At 42.4% G+C, this 13,268-nt stretch overlaps 1 protein-coding gene across 4 annotated transcripts; it reads left to right on the top strand.

The window, feature by feature from the left end:
• The first annotated feature begins 323 nt into the window (after nt 1-323).
• MTERF1 (mitochondrial transcription termination factor 1) lies at nt 324-12,771 on the top strand. Of its 4 annotated transcripts, none has more exons than XM_030550530.1 (2): nt 324-408; nt 11,092-12,771. In XM_030550530.1, the coding sequence occupies exons 1-2, from the start codon at nt 379-381 to the stop codon at nt 12,283-12,285; spliced, it is 1,224 nt and encodes a 407-aa protein (XP_030406390.1). In that variant the 5' UTR covers nt 324-378; the 3' UTR covers nt 12,286-12,771. The 4 variants fall into 4 exon arrangements, with proteins under 4 accessions (XP_030406390.1, XP_030406393.1, XP_030406391.1 ...); XM_030550533.1 differs by lacking the exon at nt 324-408 and adding an exon at nt 7,365-7,402; XM_030550531.1 differs by lacking the exon at nt 324-408 and adding an exon at nt 7,517-7,571.
• The last annotated feature ends 497 nt before the right edge of the window (nt 12,772-13,268 follow it).

Here is a 13,268-nt window from a genome sequence, read left to right as displayed (position 1 = left end):
GATGGTGCTATATGAAGGTCAATGGCAATGTCTCTGCTCCATATTTCATATCCTCCCGGAGAGGCTTCAGACACCTGTCATCTTTGTGAAGGTTGTTAGTAGCCCACTCGTCTTTCCTACATACGCTACAAAAACATTGTGGACACCTCCCCCCCAAATCTTAAATATAGCATAAAATACCGCTGCACAAATGGCATGGTTATGTTATTTTATACTGCCATCTCCTGGTGCAGCAATTCACTTTAACTAAAATGAGTAAAACCAGGAATCTGGTAGGTGGCAGCACTAAAACGAAAACCAAATCCTTTTTTATATCAAGTTTTCTTCTTTACTAGCTTTGACTGCTTTCTCCTTGTTAGCTTTCAACTTTAACCTACGATGAGGAAGACTCCGGACCGCAACGTGATGGTAAAATACACGTTTTTCAGTCTTATTGCACTGGTTACTCAGGGAAGAGTTATTTTACATTCAATCTTAGTGGATGGAAAACACAAATCACATACTTCTCGGCTATAGTGCATTTCACATTGGTGCTAGTAGAATGCAAATTGCAAAGTGAAACAAGAAATGTAAGAAAAAGCTGCAGTGAAATAATTAAAAGGAGTTAGCTAGTGTGTGCCGACTAAATGCTTGAAAATTACTCTGATGAAAGCAGCAAGGTTTTGCGGCTTGATTTAACAGAAAAAAGATTTGCTTTGCCCAATAGGAAGAGTTAGCAAGACTAAAGGGAAGTAAAAGTGGTCTTCGGATCCGAGTAAAGTGGTGGGATTATCTGCGTGCAACATAAAGACTGATTCTGCTGTGTAAAATGCAACCAAGAAGGTTTAGAGCAGTATATTTATTTTGTCTTATAATGGGGTTTCTAAAGATATTCTACTGTATTAGTCTGATTTTTTGCTTGAAGTTTGACTAGTTTTTCTGTGTATTGGCAAAGGTTTCACGTCTGAGCAATGTGAAATAAAAATCCCCAAATTAGGGTTGCCAACCCTCCAGGATTGTTCTGGAGTCTCCAGGAATTAAAGAGTAATCTTTAATTAAAGATTATGTCATGTGATGAAATCTCCAGGAATTTGTCCAACCAAATTTGGCAACCCCCAGTGGATGCTTAGGTCAGGGAGGTCTGGGGAGATTATTGCTTAGAATAATAGAAATAGAATAGAAATAGAAATGAGCTGTGCAATCATATATCCCTTGCTATTTTGGAGGAAGGTTCTTTTTCTCCTGTCATATGAGTCACGCCCCCTGCCGTGCTTGGGGCGGCAAAGTCCCTAGACTAGCCCCTGGCTAAAGCCCACTTCATCAGATGTATGGAGTGAAAAATACAGTAGGCAGGTATAAATATACAGCACATGAAAAGATGGGAGTTGCCTTACCAAGTGTGAGATCAGTGGTAACGAGGCCAATTCATTCAGGGTGCATGTGGCCCATTCCCAACAGCTGACAAGAAGAGGTGAATATCAACAGAGGGAAAATTACTTTTTGTAGTGACCCAGCCACTCCCAGTTTTTATTCAGGCCTAATTTGATGGTGTCAAGTTTGCAAATTAATTCCAGTTCTGCAGTTTCTCGTTGAAGTCTGTTTTCGAATTTTTTTTGTTGACGAATGGCCAGTTTAAGTCTGTTATTGAGTGTCCAGGGAAATTGAAGTGCTTTCCTACTGGTTTTTGAATGTTACATTCTTGATGTTTGATTTGTGTCCATTTATTCTTTTGTGTAGAGACTGGTTTGGCCAATGTACATGGCAGAGGGGCATTGCTAGCACATGATGGCATAAATCACATTGGTAGACGTGCAGGTGAACGAGCCCCTAATGGTGTGGCTAATGTGGTTAGGTCCTATGATGGTGTCCCTTGAACAGATATGCGCACAGAGTTGGCAACGGGGTTTGTTGCAGGGATTGGTTCCTGGGTCAGTGTTTCTGTTGTGTGGTGTGTAGTTGCTGGTGAGTATTTGCTTCAGGTTGGGGAGCTGTCTGTAAGCGAAGACTGGCCTGTCTCCCAAGGTCTGTGAGAGTGAGAGATCATCCTTTAAGATAGGTTGTAGATCCTTGATGATGTGCTGGAGAGGTTTTAGTTGGGGGCTGTAGCTGATGGCTAGTGGCTTTCTGTTACTTCTTTGTTGGGCCTGTCCTGTAGCAGGTGACATCTGGGTACCCTTCTGGGTATCCTTCAGGTGGGTATTGTCGTTTTAAGAATGCTTGATGAGATCCTGCAGGTGTTTGTCTCTGTCTGAGGAATTGGAGCAAATGTGGTTGTATGTGGGAATGGCAAATGGGGAGCTGTGGGTGGCCATGCCTGCAGATGGTCAGTGTAAACAAACTGTCTTGCAGCCCGCCAGTGGATTACCCTGACTGATCATGTGCAGCCTGCAAGCTGCAGGTTGCCCACCACTGGTCTAAACCATCCAAGATAGATGGTTATCCCGCCTCCTTTTGAAAACCTTCAGTGAAGAAGATTCCACAAATTTAAGTAGTAGGGATTTGCTCAGTGTAATTTTGAGGCTGTTTATTCTGTTCTTCAGGCATATGTGTTACTCCTGGCTGGGAAGAACAGAAGTTACACCCCTGTACTAATGAGAAAATGTTCCACTCTTTGAGATAGTTTTCATCCTTCTTGACTGTTTTTAATTGGTATTGGTTTTCATCTGTATACTGATCTGTTGAAGAGGGCTCCCGTATGCCCTGGTGAGTCTCAGACTATTAGATCAGTTATTCATGCAATTCCCTTTCATCAAGTGTTACTGTAGCATTTAAAAGATTATTGCTAGTAGTGAACAGATTATGAAACGTAACAAGAAGAAAAGCGGTCTGCAATGAAATTATATAATAAGAATAGTTAGCTGGTATGTCCCATTGAACTCTTGGGACTAGCTGACCTGAATCCCAATAGGGATAAAATGGTTAAGAACTGCTTTTATTTTAATTAAAAGCATTGAGGTTATGGAACTCAGTTTAACGGGACTGATACTTGCTTTCGTAACCCACGCAAAGGGATTGTGAATCTTTTAGTCTTCTGCTAATGGGTGGTAGAGGAAGATTAGGAGCCCACTACAGTTTCCAGCTATTGGAATTTTTCTCAAGCTATAGAGGCTTACTCTCTTAGCCCTTTAGATCCAAGGTTTGAACCCTGCTGATGCCCCAGACAGGAATGTACTTTGTCCAACAGGAAGTTAGTTTGTCTAGAGCAGAGGTTCCCAAACTTGTTCCGCCGCTGATGGGCTGGGTCGGGTTGTTTACCTGTCGCGTCCGCAGGTTTGGCCGATGGCGGCTCTTTGTGGCCACGGTTTGCTGCTCCAGGCCAGTGAGAATTGCTGGAAGCGGCGCGGGTTGAGGGATGTACTAGCCGCCACTTCCAGCAGCTCCCATTGGCCTTTAGCAGAAAACTGCAGCCACTAGGAGCCACGATCAGCCAAACCTGCAGATGCGGCAGGTAAACAGCCCAGCTTGCCAGGGGCTTTCCCTGCATAAGCGGCGGAACAAGTTTGGGAACCACTGGTCTAGAGGCTAGTAGAATCCTTAGTGGAATATGTCATTGAGTCAAATGTTATAATTTGACTTTGAAAAGGGGTAAGATAACTTCATAAGCAGTAAAAATGATTGTACTTAGACCAAGATATGGATTGTCAAATCTTGTTACATTGCATCAGCTGATCAGAGCACGGATGAGGAAAGTATTCCCTCTCATAATGAGCCAGGTGATGTGGATGAGGATAGGTTGGAGTTGCCTTCCTCTTAAGTGTCAGATATTCTCTGGGGCCAGCATATTGGATTTTGATACATACGTGGTCTGATTTGTAATGGCAAAATCTCTTTCTCTGAAAATGATCTTTTGATAGTTCACTGCTTGGGAAACACTATGTGCTATATGTCCTGGAGGTTGGTGGATTGCCGCATGGTTGAAAAATACAGGCTAAAAGAGAATATTTATTTTTCCTTACAGTACAATTGCTGAAACAATTAGAACTATATCTGTTAGTTTGAAACTTTTACTTGACGTTTATTATACTCCTTTGTTGCTGTGGTGTGGAGAGCGTGGCTAATAAAGTTATTCCATAAGAGGGCATCCATATCACTTTCCTTCCAAGATAACTTTTCTTTGTCAAATAAGAAATGTAATCAGTAGTTACGGTCCTGAATCTGATCTAAATTCAGCGCCTAGAATAATATTGCAATATAGAAGTGCCAGAGCCTCTAATGAATTTTTAATGGAAAAGTTCTGGATAGAACAGAAAGATTATCATCAATATATAGCTAAGGAAATCTGGGGTTTGGCTATTGTGCTATTGTCCAAATGACCAAGAAACCATTTTATAGTGGACTCAGATTCAAAGTGGCACCTGTGTTCCATACGTTGGTAGAAATGTGGGGCCTGATCTCAGGCCCACTAAAGTCAATGGAAAAACTCCATTTGAGTTCAACAGACTTTGGATCAGTTCTTAAAGCTGTATTCTGTTATTACTGTAGACTTACTATGTACAGCTGTGGGTTTCTTATAAAATTGATTATGAGCCATATTGTAATGTGTACTGTGTGTTGGCATTGGCACAAGGAAGTAAGGAGTAAAACAATCTTGTAACGCAGCTTCCAGCACACTAGAAGGTAGCATGCTCCACAGAACCACTACATCCCCATGTAATATACATGATGAGAAGGGACCATTGTGATAATCTAGTCTGACCTTTTGTATAACACAGGCCATAGAACTTCCCCAAAATAATTCCTACAGCAGATCATTTAGAAAAAAAACATCCAAGCTTTGATTTAAAAACTGTCAGTGATGGAGAATGCACCTTGACCCTTGGTAAATTGTTCCAATGGTTAATGACTCTCACCATTAAAAATTTACACCTTATTTCCAGTCTGAATGTGTCTAGTTTCAACTTCCAGCTATTGGATCATATTATAGCTTTTGTAGCTAAACTGAAGAGCCCATTATTAAATACTTGTTCCCTATGTAGATACTTTTGAAATGTAATCGTCACCCCTTAACCTTCTCTTTGTTAAGAAAAATAGATTGAGTTTTTTAATCTGTCACTATAAAGCATGTTTTCTAATCCTCTAATCATTGTCTCTGAATCTTGCTGCTGGGCTAGTCCACAGGCAACAAAACAATTCATTGCCCCTTGGTTGGGTCCAGACTATAATATGATGATCTTACTCCATGTAACAGAGGCTCACAAGCCGCTACTGCTTGAGCTACTGACTTCATATTTACTGTTGTTTTAAGAATTGGCTTGGATTGTTAATCTGTGTAACATTGTCTGCAGGAGCGGTGCCAGGGTTTTGGCGCCCTAAGCGCAGGGCTGGCTCTAGCCATTTTGCCGCCTCAAGCATGGCAGCATCCCGCGGGGGGCGCTCTGCCGCTCACCGGTCCCGCGCCTCCGGTGGACCTCCCGCAGGCGTCCCTGCAGAGGGTCCGCTGGTCCCGCGGCTCCAGTGGACCTGCCGCAGGTGTATCTGTGAAGCCGCGGGACCAGTGGGCCCTCCGCAGGCTCGCCTGCGGGAGGTCCACCGGAGCAGCCTGCCGCCCTCCCAAATCCTGGCGCCCTAGACGACCGCCTAGGTTGCCTAAATGGAAGCGCCAGCCCTGTCATAAACAGATAGTTAAGGGTTAATGTCTCTCTTACCTGTAAAGGGTTAACAAAGACCCCAAACACCTGATGAGAGGACCAATCAGAAGACAAGATACTTTCAAATCTCATGGGAGGGAAGCCTTTGTTTGTGGGTTTGGGGTTTGGCTTTGTTCTCTCTGGATCCTGGATGGGACTAGAGGTGCAACCAGGTTTCTGCCAATCTCCCTGCTACAGTCTCTTATCTATTCAGAATTGTAAGTAAGAAAAGGCTGTCATAGTCTTTTAATTTGTTTTTTTCCATTTGCATATGTGTACTTGCTGGAAGTAGCTTAAACTGTGTTTCTGCTGGAGAAAGTTTCTTTCTATTGTTTATAAGCTGAAAGACCCTGTAACTTTTTACCATCTAAAGTGTAGAGATAAACCTTTTACTTTTTCTTTATTTTTTATTAAAAGTTTTGCTTTTTAAAACCTGTTTGATTTTTATCTCCTAGTTAAGGTTCAAGGGAATTGCTGGGGAGAAGGGAAGGATAAATTTTCTCTTTGTGTTATATTCACGCAACTTGTATTGCCTCTGGGTGAGGGGGAAGGTAACACTCCTCTCGGTGTGGTGATTCAAGAAGTTGAATCAGGCGATCTCCTAGTGTTTCCAGGGTGAGAAGGAGCTGGGAGGGAGAAGGGAGGGGGAAGGGAATGGTTTATTTCCCTTTGTTGTGAGACTCAAGGAATTTGGGTCTTGGGATCCCCAGGGAAGGTTTTTGGGGGAGACCAGAGTCTATCAGGCACTCTACTCTAAGTCCTGATTGGTGGCAGCCTATCAGATCTAAGCTTGTAATTAAGCTTAGGGGAATTCATGCTAGTACCCATATTTTGGGTCCAGAATTGGGAATTCATGCTAGTACCCATATTTAAGGTCCAGAATTGGGAATTATACTATGATAGGCCCTGATTGTCTGGCAGTTTGATTTACATTTTTTTCTTCCTCCTGCAGTGAGTGGAAAAGGATTTATATATGTGCGACCCAGGTACTGAAAAATACCAATAGGTTATTTGGCTTGGCTTGTTTAGCCTGGCCAAAAGAAGGCTGCGGGGGGATATGCTTGTTCTATATAAATATATCAGGGGCGTTAACGTTAGGGAGGGAGAGGAATTATTTAAGTTTAGTTCTAATGTAGGCACGAGGACGAATGGGTACAAACTGGATATTAGGAAGTTTAGACTTGAAATTAGACGAAGGTTTTTAACCATTAGGGGAGTGAAGTTTTGGAACAGCCTTCCGAGGGAAGTAGTGGTGGCAAAAGACTTATCTGGCTTCAAGACTAAGCTTGATAAATATATGGAGGGGATGTTATGATAGGATAGTTTAATTTGGGCAATTGATCTTGGATTATCACCAGATAGGTCTGCTCAATTGTCTGCGGGGAGATGTTGGATGGGATGGGAACTGAGTTACTGCAGAGAATTCCTTCTTGGGTGCTGGCTGGTGAGTCTTGCCCACATGCTCAGGGTTTAGCTGATCGCCATATTTGGGGTCGGGAAGGAATTTTCCTCCAGGGCGGATTGGCAGGGGCCCTGGAGGTTTTTCGCCTTCCTCTGCAGCGTGGGGCATGGGTCGCTTGCTGGTGGATTCTCTGCAGTTTGAGGTCTTCAAACCAGTTTTGAGGATTTCAATAACTCAGTCCTGGATTAGGGGTTGTATAAAAGTGGATGGGTAGGGTTCTGTGGCCTGCCTTGTGCAGGAGGTCAGACTAGATGATCATATTGGTCCCTTCTGACCTATGAGTCTATGAGTCTTTGCACACACTCAGGGTGTTAATGCTGGGCCACTATTAAAGGTGAGTCAGGCTTTCCAGTCTACATTCACTTTTGTATGTTTAACTATATTAGATTCATATGTAAAACCCACCACTTACAACAGTTTGAATTAAAACCATCTTGATGCCTTCTAGAAGGGAAGAAATTGATGGATGAAATGCAAAGGGGAAGAGAAAGAGAAGTGGAATGGTAAGGAGAGAAGGGAAGAGGAAGGTAGAGGAAAGAGAGAGATTTTTTTGCTGAGGAAGTGTTGGACCAAGTTGTGAAAGCAGGGGACAAAAAGTGAGGACTCCTGGATTCTTTTCATAGCTCTCCTTTAACTTGCTGTGTGGCCTTTGACAAATCAGTCATCCAGTTTGTACATCAGTTTACTTAGATGTAAAACTGATGTAGAAATACTTATCTCACAGAGGTGTGGAGAGGCATAATTTCTATTTCAGAGATTTTTGAGCATCCAGTAAAAGGCACCAGGTAAGGACAAAGTATTACTAGTACTCTGTATTTCGTTTTTTTGTTTTTGTTCTCAGCTGATCATCTAAGTAATCTTTAAAACTCAGATAAGCAATTGTGGAGGTATGGAAAGCTATGAAAGGAATAACTTTCTTTAAAGGTTGGTTACCTTCAGTGTTTCTCTGACCCTCTCGTTGTTTTTAAAAGAGGTTCAGGGACAGTTACGCCCAAAATATGCCAAGTTATGTGTATGATTTTTAAGATCCCCTCTGAAGAGTTCTGTTGCTGCTGTGAGGGAGTATTTGAGAGCTCCTCTCAGATGACAGATTGTGTCGGGGGTTGGGCTTTTGGAGGAGGAAAGGAAAGGAAGCCCAGCTTCTGAATGTCAACTCTGTAGCTGCTACGGAGCATCCTGCATAAATCCTGCTTTAATCCTCCTGCATTAATAGGAGGCATCTGAGATAGCAGAGGAGTGGAGAGCTCTACTCCTCTCCATAACTGGTGTGGGGGAACAAGTAATGGCTGCGGTGATAGTGTATGGGAGGGGGAGTAGGTTATGGCTGTTTTGACAGCTGCTAGAAACCAGGCACCCAGGCTTTGATCTTCCCGAGGGCTGCCCCAGCAGTTCCCTTTTCCTTGTTAGAGCATCCCTTTGAAAGACATGAGCCTTTCCATAATCGGCAGCCAATCAGCCATGGTGCAATAGGGAACACCACCAGAGGTCCCTAGTCCTCTTCTCCTGGGCCTCCCTCAGAACTGAGTGAAGGGGTTAAGGGGTGGCATTAGTGCTTCTCCTGCCCACTCCCGTTGTTGACAGGACTTTGGTTGCAGGATGTTTGATCCTTCTCCTTTTCCCCAGTTGGCTCTAGGAGCCTCTGGTGCTGCTTGGTGGGAAAGGAGAGCTGAGCAGACTTGACCTATGACCTCTCTCCTTTCTCTGTGGTGCTTTAAATGCCTACCCAGGAAGGGACAGAAAAAAACACTGGGAAAACCTGCCTTCAGCAAGGGGAGTGGGGAGATGAAGGTCTGCGTGGCTGGTTTCCAGCCCAAGTGAAACCAGACATGGCTCTCCATGTCCACCTTCACTTTCTCCTATTACTTTGCAGTGGCTGGCACTTTTTATTTTGCTTTTTGAAGGGAGAAGAAGGTTGCTTGTTCTGTCTCATAATGTCTACAGCATTACAGTTACAGTGTGGGGCTTGCCCACTTGTGCCCCTCCTGCCCACTCTGTTCGTTAATGCAGAATTACAGAGAGGTTACTTGTTCCATGCTCCTTATTCAGTCTCTACCCACCATTATCTTTGGAGGACACAACTGTCTGCTCCCCTTCTATCTCTGGGTGGCATGATGGTGTCTATCCTTCCCTTCTCTCATTGTTGATGCAGGACATTGTTGGTAGGAGTGCTTGATCCTTTCCCTACTCTAGGGCCCTCTGGTGATGTTCCCCATTGCACCAAGGCACTGCTGAAGAATTTTTCTTTTCAGCATTTGAAATGCTTGTTCCTTCCTGTCTCAGGAGCCCTGACCCTTGCAATAACACCTGAGAGGAAGCCCATCAGGGTTCCCTCTTGGCAGCCAGAAGTGTCTGGGGAGCTCCTAACTCCCCCACCCTCCCTTATTGTAAATAAACCCATAGAAACTACAAGTGCCGGTCATCCTTATTTATTACACAATAAGGGTCTGGCACATGCCAACAGTTGAACTGTTTTATTAATGTAAAAATGGTTTGATTTTTAAAACTCTGGAAATTTGCCTAATGGGGCCGGAGTCCATTTTACTATTTTGAAAAATGTTTTGCAGCACCAGAGATTTTTAACTTTTGAAACTACCTTTTCATATTATTCTCATATTAACATTTAAAACTCCCAATTCTGATGAATAGGAGAAAGATTCTATTCACTTCAGTGGGGTGTTTGTGTCACTTGTTGAGGATTTCTGTCATGAATTTCTGGCACTAAGAGACTGACATCATTTTCTGAGTTGCTTGGCTTAGTTCGACTATATTGGAAGACCTAACAGCTGGGGATTTTAAATGACCAGCCTTCTGCAAAGGTTCCAAGAAATGACATATATTGTGCTGAGACTCATATTGTAAGTCCTAAATCTAAAACTCCATCTTCAAGCCGTGAAGGGGACACAAAAAACTTGTTCATCTTTTTTAACTTCCATTTTTGATCAGATGACATTAAAACTTGTTACTGTACTTGTTATATTTATAAACCCAAGTGTCAGGATCAAAGTCAGGCCTTTGCCTGATATCTTCTTGGCTTTAATATGCTGAACTAGATGAGGGGCTTTGTGGCTCAGGATAGTGGTGTAGTGTGTTATATGGAAGAAACAGTTTAGAGGGTGGGGAAATAGAAGAAGGAAGGATGAAAAGAAAAAAATACAACCAACTAACCAGCACTCAACATGAAATTGACCAGAATACATACACACACACACACTTCAGCTCTTGGGGAATTTGTGATTTCCATATTCCCAGCTCTTTGTGGAGAACTGTTCCTTGAGGAACAGTTTCAAATGTTGGCAGCTATGAAAGGGGACAGAGTTAGATGTGGTGAGATGTCAGTGTTATGTAAACTTTTCTTGGGTGAGATTCTCACTCCTGCACCAATTGTTCTTTGCTGAATAAAGGGACCAGAGTAGTATAAAGGGGCCTAAAAGCCACAGGTCCAGCTGGGGGAGAGAGCTGTAGGCTGTCCTCCTAGGACCCTTCTCAAGCCCATATGTAGGGGTTGTGCTGGGAAAATGGCTGCGACTGGGAGAGGAGTGTTTGGAGTGAGGCATGCCCAGGGAGTCTACCACAATGCAGATGGACCTCCAGGGCTTCCTGAAATATGACAGGGAAGAGGGACACTTCAGCCACCAGAACAGTCCAGAATCGGGAGCGTGCAAGGCTGGTTTAAAGCTACCGCAGCTTCTCACCTGGGCTGTCTGTACCGTGCCTCTTAAGAGATGGAAGCCTGAAACTTACTCCTTTAATGTAACTGAACATTTTATTCTGGTTTCATGATAGTAGTCCTGTACACTTCTGTTCGCCTCCCTCCATAATTTTAAATGAATGAATTTCAAACAATTTATTGAATTTGCTAATTTATAGGGTTTTTTTAGCCAGATCTTTTAACTAAATAATTAGATATTCCTACTTGGGCAGGTTATTTTTTTTTAAGCTCTAACTATTTAAAAATAAACACCTACATTCTTCATTTAGTGTCCAGTAGCTGTGCATAATGACTGTTTGTTTTTTCCCCGTCAGATGATAAACAGTGGACGTACAGTACTACAAAGATACTTGCAGCAGCTGATCCCTATGGCAGCCAGGGGACTGTTGCACACGAAAAACTCACTTCTTTACAATATGAATTGTTTCTGGCTGATTAGATTTCCAACAGAGATTGTGCTCAGACCTGTGTCTTCTAGGCGCTTCTGTCTGAAGACAGACAGTGCTGTTGCAGAGTCATGCAAGGAGAATGGCATTCTAGTAAACAATCTGGCATGCATGGGAGTGGATGTCAAAATGGCAAGAAGGCGACAACCTGGAGTTCTGAAGAAGCTGATCACAAATGAAAAGGGCCTCAAAAGATTTCTGCAAAGCAAAGGGGCTACTAATGAAGTCATTGCCAGCATCATCTCACGTTATCCACGAGCCATCACACGTTCCTATGAGTCTCTTGAAAAACGTTGGGAACTTTGGAGAAGTATTTTGATGACTGATTTGGAAATTGTAAATATTCTGGGACGTTCTCCTGAGTCTTTCTTTCGTTCCAGTAATAACTTCAATATGGAGAAAAATATTACATTTTTCTGTTCTCTTGGGCTAACCTCTAAACACCTTTGCAGTATGTTGACCAGAGCACCTCGGGCATTTTCTAACAAAGTGGAGCTGAATAAACAGATGACTGACCTCCTGCATGAGATCTGTTTGTCTTTAGGTGGTGAAAACCCAAATGATTTTGTGAAGCACATCATTTCTAAAAATGTCTTCATCCTCCTGCGGAGCAGGAAGCAAGTGAGCGCAAACTTTGAGTTCCTGCAATCTTTCCATCTGAGCAATGAGGAATTACTAGCTCTGCTACATGGCTGTGGAGCTGACATTTTGGACTTATCTAATGAATATATAAAAAAAAACTTTACAAATGCTAAAGAGAAGCTGTTATCTCTTGGGTGCACTGAAAGAGAGGTGGATAGATTTTTCATTAGCTATCCACGAGTGCTCTTTCTTTCATCCAAGAACCTCAGTGATAAAATAGATTGCCTCTTGCAAGCAAAGATTCACATTAAACAAATAGTTGAAATGTCTCGTGTTCTGGATATAAGTATCGGTACTGTAAGAAGCAGAGTCAAGGAACTGGAAAAAACTAGTTATGACTTCAAAACCTATGGAATTGGCATCCTTACTTTAAGTAAAAGGAGATTTGAAGCTAAATTGGAAAAATTACGTAGTGCATAGTGATTAATCAAGAGGACAGAATCCATTCTGTGAGAATACAGGGTCAGATTCTGAAATTAAAACACTTGAAAAAGGGTCCTGTTTTGTTATTTTGAAACTTATTTCAGAATAATTTGTGGTTACTTAGCATTGCTTATTTAGGATAAGTAAATTCTCAGCTATCACTAGCGGGGCGCTGTAGAGTGACCAGGAGAACCATTTGGTGTCTTGCTTACCAGCTGTGATGGTAGTGGATCACAGATATTGAAAAGAGTGAGACTGTTTAGAGTGTACATCAGTTGGAGGAGAGAATAGAGATATGCAGAATAATGAATGGTACAGAGAAGATGTCAGGTATACTATTTGCCCTTTCCTCCATACAAAAGCAAGGGATCATTCATATCCTCGATTCTGGAACTGGCTTAGCACAGGCTAACCCAGGGGCAGGCAACCTATGGCACGCCTGCCAAAGGTGACACGTGAGCTGATTTTTAGTGGCACTCACATTGTCCGGGTCCTGGCCACCAGTCTGAGGGGCTCTGGATTTTAATTTAATTTTAAATGAAGCTTTTTAAACATTTTAAAAACCTTATTTACTTTACATACAACAATAGTTTAGTTATATATTATAGACTTATAGAAAGAGACCTTCTAAAAACATTAAAATGTATTACTGGCACGCAAAACCTTAAATTAGAGTGAATAAACGAAGACTTGCCACACATTTGAAACCCCATTGAAGCCCTTTCATGAGCCAGTTGTTGGACTGGGGTATTCTATTATTTCTTTACATTGCTTCATCTTATCACAGATAAGTAAGATCTAGGAGCCTGTGTCCTTGACAAATGCATTGAAAGGTCTGTTGATAAGGGTTGGTATAAATGTAGTCTTTATGATAGAAGCATATCTCTGTAAGCCTATAAAATCCAATAATATGAAGAGTTGGCTTAAATCTAACAGGCATACTTAGAAGGGTAGCTTCCTTTACAGCAATTAGTAAAGGA

This window comes from Gopherus evgoodei, chromosome 2 (assembly GCF_007399415.2).
Source record: "Gopherus evgoodei ecotype Sinaloan lineage chromosome 2, rGopEvg1_v1.p, whole genome shotgun sequence".
NCBI lineage: Eukaryota > Metazoa > Chordata > Testudines > Testudinidae > Gopherus > Gopherus evgoodei.
This window is presented reverse-complemented; position numbering and strand designations above follow the sequence as displayed.